The 10,789-nt window shown below is 34.6% G+C and overlaps 1 protein-coding gene across 1 annotated transcript; it reads right to left on the minus strand.

Moving 5' to 3' along the window:
* Positions 1 to 831: 831 nt before the first annotated feature.
* On the minus strand, positions 832 to 8,133 carry LOC127866965 (probable pyruvate dehydrogenase E1 component subunit alpha, mitochondrial). Its single transcript, XM_052407844.1, has 6 exons — positions 8,016 to 8,133; positions 7,170 to 7,261; positions 5,919 to 6,167; positions 4,389 to 4,522; positions 2,867 to 2,975; positions 832 to 1,121 (listed from the first exon to the last, which is right to left on the minus strand). Exons 1-6 carry the CDS (start codon positions 8,122 to 8,124, stop codon positions 954 to 956), a joined length of 861 nt encoding a protein of 286 aa, XP_052263804.1. The 5' UTR covers positions 8,125 to 8,133; the 3' UTR covers positions 832 to 953.
* Between the last annotated feature and the right edge of the window lie 2,656 nt (positions 8,134 to 10,789).

Below are 10,789 nucleotides of genomic sequence, written 5' to 3' on the forward strand. Positions count from 1 at the left end.
GATATATTCTAAAGCCATTAAAGATAAACAATTTCATTTATAACACAAATATGAGACTAAAATGTATCCAAATCAGCTGTCAGAATCCAAAATTGTTAATGAGGGGTACTAAAATATCACAATTAATTTTGTTTAAATTGTTTGCATGTACACACTATCAAAAGAAATACAAATACCAGTGTGATTCAAATTACTTCTCACTAGTTAATTAACAAGAAGCAATCATAATACACATGTTGACATTCGAAAGAACATACTTTCATCTAATCAATCCCATTTTATTTACAGTGAGCATTCACTAACAAAATATGCATAAACTTATTATACATGTATAACTATACCTTATAAAAGATAGCTTTTACAGAAATGATGTATGTGCTATTACGGAATATTACCTGTGTAGTCAAACTACAAAATGTAAAATGATGTATTGTTACTAAACTCAATTTCATTTCATTGCCTAACTCCATATAATTTGTTAAGTACTTTCAAACCCAACGCTTGGCCACAGAATGTTTTCTTGCACTTAAATACAAAAGAAATATGAGTATTGTTGTTAATTGTCAAGCAAGCTTATATAACACATTCAATACCAACTGTAAGATGTTAACTTTCCACTCAAATGCTCTATTTATGATATTTAATAGAGAGATCAGAAATACATTTCTTTATTGAACAATATTCATTAAAGCTCTAATTGCTTATGAAATACAACATTGTACAATGTAAACTAAACCAACTTCTATTATTTATCTTTCAAATCAATTCATAATTCAATTAGCTTATATTGTTATAAACAGAAACCAATAGACTATAAAATGCTATCAGCCAGAAAATAAGATCTTTTACTAAACTAGAGTTTAAGACGTTTTCGTTTGCAGCCCAATGTATCCCAATAGAACAATGTCCAACAGAACTAAGCAAGTGCAAATAGCAATCACCACATTAGTATTTTACGCAGTTGTTTTTGCCTGGATGGACAATTCACAACCTCGCACCCTCATGTCAGCTGGTGGGTCCTTGATGATGGCTTTGTACAGCTCTTCGAGAGGCAGTTCAGGATCTGCTTGGGCCTTGGCAGCTGCTTCATCAACATTCTTCCTAATATCTCGTTCAATATTCTAAAATAAAAAGAGCAAGGAATCATGTGTGCTGTATTTAGTTTATTCTTATTTATTTTGACTCCATTGGATAAAAGCCTTAGATTTATTGAAACACTCTCGAGGCCATTTCAAGGGAAGAACCACTACTTGGTGTTTTAAATGAAGATCTTGAGAACGCTCCTGGAGAGGGGATCGGACCAAGGACTTGATTATTTGAAGGCAGACACTATTTCCACTATGCAGCCACGAATACTATCAAGTGAACTCGCAAACTCTGTCAGATAGAGCATTTTTTTGTATTAACAAAGCACAACCACTCTGCAAGGCATGGCGCAAATTCGATGGTTATCAACATTGGCTTACAGTTTATGTCAACAAACATTTCCAGAAAATTTGGTGAACATTCGTTGAAAAGTTTAAATGAGCCATAATTCTGAATTGCAATAAAGTTTAGTGAAGAACAATTACTAAAGATCCATAAACACTGCCCAATATTATGATGTTATAAAAAAACTTTCAACATCAAAAAGTACCATTACAAAACGGTAAATTACAATAAGAAGACTCTTAAACAAGTAACTATGGTAAAAATGTTTAAATACAAGCATTCTGCAACTTTTAAGCATATAAAAATAGTTTCACAATGCCATCTTGTGTCGTTTTATGGATGATCTCAAGGCATTATCCTATTAATTTTGTTTGTGTTTATTTGCATAATTTGGAGATCTATTATGATAGATAATGGGCAACTTAAAAAACCATCCAAAAACCCCATTCTTTCCTTGACGCATTTCAATTCAGTCATGTATTGCCCCATATACACTTTCATTTTTTTCACACTCATTTTCCTTTTTTTTCATGCTGAATCACTAACACTATGTTTCATACAAAAATGAAACAAACAGAATGTTGAATGAGATCTGAAATGCAAACCCTTTATTGCCCCACATACACTCTCTATTTTGCAAGCTCTCTTTTCTTCTTGTTTTCTATTGCTGAATTGCTAAGAGCTGGACTTCCTCACTTAAGCTCTGCTAATTAATAACACAATAATTATTCATAAGAAATACATCATGCTTCTGATGCTGCCCGACGCCAATCTCACATTCACTCGTAAATGTTTGGATGTCGTTGCAGCAAATTCTAATGATATAAATTGCCCAACAAAAAATAAAAAACTAGCATTTTGTATCTTCTTTAATAATCACATTTTAACATCTTAACTTTTCTATGTGTTTTTATTTTAAAGAAAACTAATCTGAGTTTCCCGTTTGAGACTTGCATTTGTCAACCTCTGTTGTCAACATAATCTAAGCCTCTACCGTAACACAAACATGTTTATTTATGATTTGTTTCTGCTTAGGTCTAGAAAATTTCAACGAAGACAGTCATTATCCGTATGCCTTTGTAGTGCTAGAGACTGCCCCAACAAATTAAATTTAAAATTAACAGCATATTCTTTGGATTCCAACATAGCCCTAGAATATTGATTTCTTTATATGAAACACCAAGCAAATGATAAACAAGGATAGGCAATATACGTCCTTTGAAAGAGTTTAAACAAAAATAAAAAAATAATCAAAAGCATTAAATAAACAAGGAAATCTGCATATTCTCGGGTGATACTTATTAATATCATGAACTATTACCTCAATAAAGGGATTTATGTACTAAGGTTCATGAAAATAATTATTTCCACACTTAAATAGGAAACTAAATTATGGTTTTACCCTGCAAACAAACAAACAGCATCTATTTATTACCTTAAGCTCGTCTTCTGTGGTAAGTTCTTTAGTGAGGAGCCTGTTTTTGAGGTTGTTAATTGGGTCACGATTCTCTCGTACATCCTGAACCTCTTTTGGGTCTCGATATCTAGTGGTATGAAATGAATCGATAGCTGGTGGTATGAAAAAGCTAGTGGTATGAAATAGATCGTTAGTTAGTGGTATGAAAAAGATCAATATCTAGTGGTATGAAAAAAATCGATAGCTATTAGTATGAAATAGATCGATGTCGTGTGGAATGAAATAGATCGATAGCTATTGGTATGAAAAAGATCGATAGGTAGTTGAATGAAATAGATCGAAAGCTATGAGTATGAAATAAATCGACAACAAGTTGTATGAAATAGATCAACAGCTCGTTGTATGAAATAAATAGATAGCTATTGGTATGAAATAGATAGATAGCTAATGGTATGAAATAGATCAGTAGCTAGTAGTATGAAATAGATATATAGCTATTGGTATGAAATGAATTGATAACTAGTTGTATGAAAACAAAAACAATAGCACCGCAAAACGGGTGCCACGCTCGGCTGCGGGTGAAGTCTTGAATAAATGAAAGCTTGTCTGAATTTTGATTAGAGGTCACAGTGACCTTGATCTTTGACATAGTGACCCAAAAATGGGTGTGGTATGTAACTCATCAAAATGCAGCTACATATGAAGTTTTAAAGTTGTAGGTTGAAGCACTTCGATTTTAGAGCTAATGTTTAAAACTTTGACAAAACGGGAAGGTTTGCGGACGGCGAACGACACGACGAGCTGGCTATGACAATACCTCGGGTATCCGAAAACAGCCGAGCTAAAAACAGCTGTTGAAATGGAATCGATTGACAAATTAATAGCTTGTTGTATTAAATAGATCTATAGCGGTGTTAAACAATGGGAACGAATACAGAAAACATGGCAAAATTGTTTCAAAATTTGCGAGTCTTCAAAAAATGAAATTTGTTCTTGGCACATTCTACTAAACTGTCACAAGCAGCCTTATTATGCAGCTAATGATTGTCAGTCAACTAATAAAGCAGATAACCCCAATGCAAACTCGTCTCAAGAGCATTGTTTGTTATCAGATCATTACGACTATTGCTGCAGATGACAGCAGGTGTGAAACTAAACTCTCATCTCTGATGTACCAGTATCAGTTTCACGCTTAGTTAATCACAAACACACTCAATTGAAATCTTACTTAACAATTTATTTTTCTTCTGACTAGTTATAATTTGCAATCATTTGTTTGCAACAGTTCAAGTTTCCATTTAAAATAACAAAGCAAAGTTTGTTTGAACGAAATGGCAAAAATGGCAAAAGACAAATATTTTCCAGCAAGAGCCGTATTTGTTTTTTTTTAAGGTTTGGTGTATTTGTTTATTATTAATAGAGCAAATTTGAATTTGTTTACAAAATCTGACTATGAATGTACTGTTTTTTTGGTACCAAAGTCACATGGACCCAGAACCCCGAAATACATCCAAGCAAATCACAACAAGAAGAAGTAAACCTGGCAGGGTCACTCGGGCTGTGTCCATTGTAGCGATACGTGTCGCACTCAATCACCAGTGGTCCATGCTGAAGAGCATACTCCTTGGCGAACCTTGTGCACTCCTTCACTGCCAGAACATCCATACCGTCAACCTGGCCATGGCAAGGATATATTGTGTTAACCAATGAATTATTTAGTGGAAGCGCCTTTTAAAATTGTGTGAATATGACTTATACCTGAAAATAAGAAATATAGAGATATTTTGACCTACTTTGGTAATTAATATTACTGATTGATTGATTGAATGTCAAGAATTATTGCTAAAACTAAACACTTATTACAATACTATAGGAAAGTAAGATGCATATTATATGATATCCATCATTTGTTTTAAACTTTACTAAGCACCTTCCAAACACCTTAAAGTAAAAACCGTAAATGTGTAAGTCTGAGAGTAGAATTTAGAGAAATACATACCATCAACCTAGCCATGGTATTGGCAAGGACAACTTGTTTTATACATGTAATGTAACCTTTTATATTCCATCCCATGAAATCTGTTTTGAAAGCTATATTCAAATATTACCATCAATAAATAAATTATAAAAATTAAATTAATACATTCCCAGTATTTTTTCTGAAAAGACCCATACAACATTCCTGAGAAAAATTGCATTAAAACATGTAAAATGCCAATATAGTGCATTTGTATATTTCTCAGAGTAATTTTAATATGGACAGTACATTTTGAAAGTTTAAGTTTAATCCATAAGCGAATCATTAGTTACTAAAAAACTTAAAACTTGCTTAGATGTTGATGCATAAGGCAAGTTAAATAGATTGTATTTTCTTTAAAAAGTCGAGCTTAAAACTGATCTTTTGGGCAGGACTTCTTAAGCTCCTTACACAAGGCATATATGAACTAAATTTTACTTTCTTGCTTCATTACATTTTACTATTGTGTCTAGCACCAACACGGTTTGACAAAACAGTTGGATATCAACATAGCTGTTGTTCATGATCTCCAATCCCCTCCCTTATCATTATATGTCATGATTACCTTGACCTAATCTTGCCCTTGTCTAATTCAAGCCACCCATTCGGGACTTCTTCAACATATTTTACAGCTTTGTTTACTATTAATAATACTGTTAGCCACAGTTCTAGAATGCTCGATGATCTGAAAAGGCCTTATTTGGTAACACATTTGAATTCATATTCAAACAACAAAAGGCCAAAACAGATCGACAATCAATAAATATACAAAAATCCACACACAACAAGATGCGTTTGTGAAACACTATGTCTCCCCATATATTTGACCTTGAGCTTGAAGGATGACCTTGACCTTTCACCACTCAAAATGTGCAGCGCCATGAGATACACATGCATTCCAAACATGAAGTTGCTATATTCAATATTGCACAAATTATGGCAAAAGTTAAAGTTTGCCGCAAACCAACAAACCAACAGACAGGGCTAAACAATTTGTCCCCACTATAGTGGTGGGGGACATAAAAAAGCACTATAAACAATAACAGCCAGTACCCAGATTCCCGGAATGTAGTCTCCCCTGGTGTAAAGGTCAGTGGAGGCAGAGGCCCGCTTGACACTGGTTCCCATACCATAGCCATTATTCTCGCAGATGAAGATTACAGGCAGCTTCCATAGCTTGGCGATGTTGAAGGCTTCGAAAACCTGTCCCTGGTTAGCCGCTCCATCACCATACAGTGTGAGGCATACGTTGGGTTTCTTCTCATAGTCTAAGGATAATGCGATACCTGCACCAAGAGGAACCTGAAGGTAATATTCAAACTTGGATTGTTAAGGAGACTATACAAGGCTTTAATAAATATGAGCTTTGCTCTGGTAAAAAGTGGTTAAAAGAAAGTGTATAACATTTTGTCCTAGCTTTGCGTGAACAGCATTATCAGGGGCTACTTTTTTCGCTTTGATGTTAGTTTTCATTTAAAGAAAGTCTTGCCTAGGTCCTGAATCGATTTCAGGTAGAAAGTTTTATCCCTGATGAGCCAGTGCATACTATACAGGCTAATCTAGGACAACACTCTTCGCACATTTAGTTAAGCCCTGTTTTCAATGAGTGTGACTCATACGTATTGATGGTGATTTACGCTTTTCTCAAGATATCCAAAAAGATGAAATTATGATCGTCTCTTTAGGAAATACAATAAAATCTTTGAGTATGCAAAAGTACACTTATAACTGTAAAAATGAATGTGTAGAATTAATTTAAACGTTAAAACATTTGTTTTAAAATATCTTCCTGAAATGTCTCCCAAAAGCATAAAAAAATACTCAATTGCATGTGTTCAACTTCTGCTTTGCAATTTCAATTTCCTGTCTTACATTTCAACTACCGTAAAAAGTATGGTTACCTCAGTAATATGTTTTACCAAATGTACATTTAACCACTAATATAAATATGTATATAGTGATATATAATAATATATTATGATGCAATTTACAACAAAGAAAGGCATGTTAAACAACTTATGATCAAGTTGTTTAGGTGCGTGATGAAACATGTATGCTTTATGATTAATTCTGGGTTAGGTGTTAGCAAAGCCGTTAAACCGATTTATACCAACACGTGCTTTACCTTTATATGTACCAATCCAAGGCATTTCCAAAATGTTGTTGGTGTTTTGATAAAAAAATATTGTCATCTATTTTAAATTCTAGCTTACTGTTACAAGAATTTATCTACGGATAATTGTTCCTCAAATTTCGTAATGTTCATTTATTGTATACAAATATATTAAACTGCTATAACATTACCTGAGCCCCAACAATACCATTGCCACCATAGAAGTTTGGAGCATACATATGCATGGAGCCCCCTTTGCCCCTGGCACAACCAGACACACGACCTATAGAATACACAATCTTAATTATCTACTTTAGAAAAAAGAACATATGCATAAATAACAAATGCTTTTATATTTTACTAAAATTTGAACACACATTTTCTTAGAAATAATACATTAAAAAGTTCTTGCGGATAGATTTTATATACTTGTATTTAAAATACTGCTGACTGTGTTTGTGTTTTATGCACAAATCACACCAAAAAGAACAAGACTATTGTCAATCAATATAAGTCCCCTACCGGTGAAACTCCACCATTTTCAGCAATATTTCTATTATATTTGTTGCCATAGCTACCATAATTCTTGACGTAGGAACAAAATGAAATAACATGCGTTATCTCAATATTGCCATCTATCTATGTTTCAAGTTTCATGAAACAATATCAAGAACTTTTGAAGTTATCGCAGGATCCACCATTTTCAGCAATATTTCTAGTCTATTTGTTGCCATAGCAACCAACATTCTTGATGTAGAAACAAAATGAAATGACATGCATAATCTCCATATTGTGATATGTCCATTTTTCAAGTTACATGAAAAAATATGAAGAACTTTTTAAGTTATCGCAAGATCCAGAAAAGTGTGACGGACTGACAGACTCACAGACTGACGCACAGAGCGCTAACCATAAGTCCCCTCCGGTTTAACCAGTAGGGGACAATAATTATTATATTAATTATATCAACTGAGATTTACATTAATGTATCATCTGAAAACCCCATTAAAAGGTACATGCACATCAAGTCTCCTTACCGGTGAGTTCAGCAAGCACTCCTAGAACACTGATGCCCCTGATGTAGGCCCAGCCGTGAGCTCTGTAGGCAGTGATCACTGCATCATCCTTTGTGATGGCAGACTCCATGCCGACACAGCAAGCCTCCTTGTAATATATATGAGAGCAACACATTGACAGACTGAAGTCAGAGAACTTGTGTTACTAACACTATAAACTTAAGCAGCACTATGCGCAAATTCAATTAATATTTTTAATTGAATAATAATGTATATGCACTTTCCTTTGTATCTCAATTAACACATGTGAATGATGGAAAACTGTTGTTATAGCTCATGGTAGTACAATTCTATTCAATTTGCCTGCATGTGTCCAAAAATGAATGACACCTGTTAAAATCCTTTTTTTTCATGATGCCGAGCAAAAAACAATACGTTTATATATTTATATACTATTTTGTTTGATTAAACTATTTGATTTTTTTACATCTCATTATCAAAACTGTAACACATTTTGTTAACAAAAACACATCTCTCATCTGTTAAAACATACAGTTGACACAATTATGAGACAGTTTATTTTTACAAATGGCTGTCCGGCTAGCGCGGTGGTTAGTACACTTGCTTCTCACTTATGCAAACTGTGTTCAATGCCCGTTACTGGCAGCATGTGAGTTTGGTTGGTGGTAATCATAACAGACATATGGAGTTTTCTCCGGTTACTCCGGCTTCTCCCCCCCCCCCCCTCCCCCCCCCAAAAAAAAAAAACACAAGACCACACCAACATTTTAAAAATCTTTCAGTAGCAACGAAAAAGCTGGAAATTGCAACCATTATTCTAAATTCATCCCAACGTTTGCGTGTTTAGTAAGTTAATTAGGTAGTAGTGCTGGGTCACATTCCAGTTACACACATGCAGCATTTGGCTCAGAGAAGACCTCATTAACTTTTAAATACACAGCCGTTTTTGACGATGCTGGAACAGCATCGTCTAAGGTTTGATAACCAGTAAAAAAATCTTCACAATGGCGACCTATGTAAAAGACCGAGCCAGTCCGATTGAGATAACTCGATTTTTCAGTTACTTCCCTTGGCATTCGCCACTGCGTAGGAGATTGCTCGTTGATTTTCATTGATAACATTCTCCTAGCAGAGTTGTCGTTCGTGTTGATAAAGGTAAATATTAATAGAACAGCATATCCTGGGGAAAAAGATTCAATAAGTGTATCAGAACGTTAATTTAAAATTAGTAATTTTACATCCATTTTATTTTTATGGACCAATGAAACAACTATATATTTTCTCTTTTTTGTTTGATATTTGTTCTCGATTTAGTAAATAAATTGCGAATAAAAACATGTAAAATTAACTTTTTACGTGATCACAAAATTAAAGAATGCGAACAATTTCGAACCTGCAAATTGTAAACGCTGCACTGCTATGATATATATAGAAAAAACAACATTTCTTTGCGTAATTGTCCGTCCCGCTAGCGCAGAGGTAAGGACGTTCGCTTTTTCAACTTTACGACACCGGTTCGATTCCCGCTCCCGGCGCAATGTTATATTTTGTCTGTTTTGTGGTCACTATTCCGGACAGGTGTTTTTTTCCGGATAATCTCATCCCCCCCCCCCCGCAGCATTTGACCATATAAAAAATTAAAAAGTATTTCAGTACAAAACAAATAGCTGGAAATTGCAGCTATCATTCAAAATTCGTCCCAACTGTCGTCAATCTAATCTTATTAGGTAAGAGTGCTGGACACACTCCGGGTCCCAACATTATGCAGCCTCAGCGCGGAGGTAACTCATTACCTTGGAAAAACACAAATACACACACTGGGTGCAGCCTAGGCGCGTATAGACTCAAACAAGGCAACAAACTCAAGTGCGGGCACAATCATTTAAAATTTACATATTGAATACGATATTCTAACAGAAATTACACAACCACCTAAGTGTACATACCATGTTTGATATTTCGTTCGATAGTTAGATTTCAGCATATACATGTATAAGGTCATTTCGCTATTAGTTTACTTATCCATATGTTCGTGGGCGAACTCGGATAGTCAAGTGCTCATACGAATGAGCTCACATGGTCCGGCTATGTGCTCATACCTGCTTTCGAGAATCATCATGAAGGTATTGCCATTCTTAATGAACAAGAATGTGACCCGCCTCCCAGTTTCGCTCAATGGGTCAAGTTACCCACGGGTACTACTCCCCCGTACCCCTAAACTTTTTTTCGTACCAAAAATGTTTCGTACGCAATTTTTTTTCCTACCAAATTTTTTTTCGTACCCAATATTTTCGTACCCAAATTTTTTATCGTACCCAAATGTTCGTATCAACATACACAATTGTGGTGATATAGATAAATTTAAATTGATTTTTTATACCCATCCTCTTCAAAGCATCGTAACACCAGTACTGCCAGTACTTTGATTACAAACAGTATTGCATGCATGGAATAATAAAACAGTTATCCATAGTACCTGAGATGCAAAACCAGAATAGTCTAGTGTCGTGTTATAGTTATTCCATAAATCCAAGGAAATTTAAAGCTTAAAACTTGCAATATCCAGAAGGGCTTATGGTTTATAATAAAAGTATTATATTTTATAATAAATATTTGCAAAACTATATATTAACTTTCACAGGTTTACACATATTGTGTTTACCAGTCCACAGGGGCAACAGGGGGATTGGGGCGGTGCAGAAATAACAAGAAAGGCACACCATCTTTCTATTTTGCCTGTGATGATTCTTTGTCAAGACTACATATGGAAATGA

Source organism: Dreissena polymorpha, chromosome 1, assembly GCF_020536995.1.
Source record: "Dreissena polymorpha isolate Duluth1 chromosome 1, UMN_Dpol_1.0, whole genome shotgun sequence".
In the NCBI taxonomy this organism is placed as follows: Eukaryota; Metazoa; Mollusca; class Bivalvia; order Myida; family Dreissenidae; genus Dreissena; species Dreissena polymorpha.

What these genes read in the sequence shown, in the direction of transcription:
- LOC127866965 (XM_052407844.1), bottom strand. Translation starts at nt 8,124, where the DNA reads ATGGAGTCTGCCATCACAAAGGATGATGCAGTGATCACTGCCTACAGA. An exon ending in AGCCCGAGTGACCCTGCCAG is followed by an intron (nt 2,976 to 4,388) that starts GTTTACTTCTTC and finishes TCATACCACTAG; the next exon opens with ATATCGAGACCCAAAAGAGG. An exon ending in CCACAGAAGACGAGCTTAAG is followed by an intron (nt 1,122 to 2,866) that starts GTAATAAATAGA and finishes TTTTTATTTTAG; the next exon opens with AATATTGAACGAGATATTAG.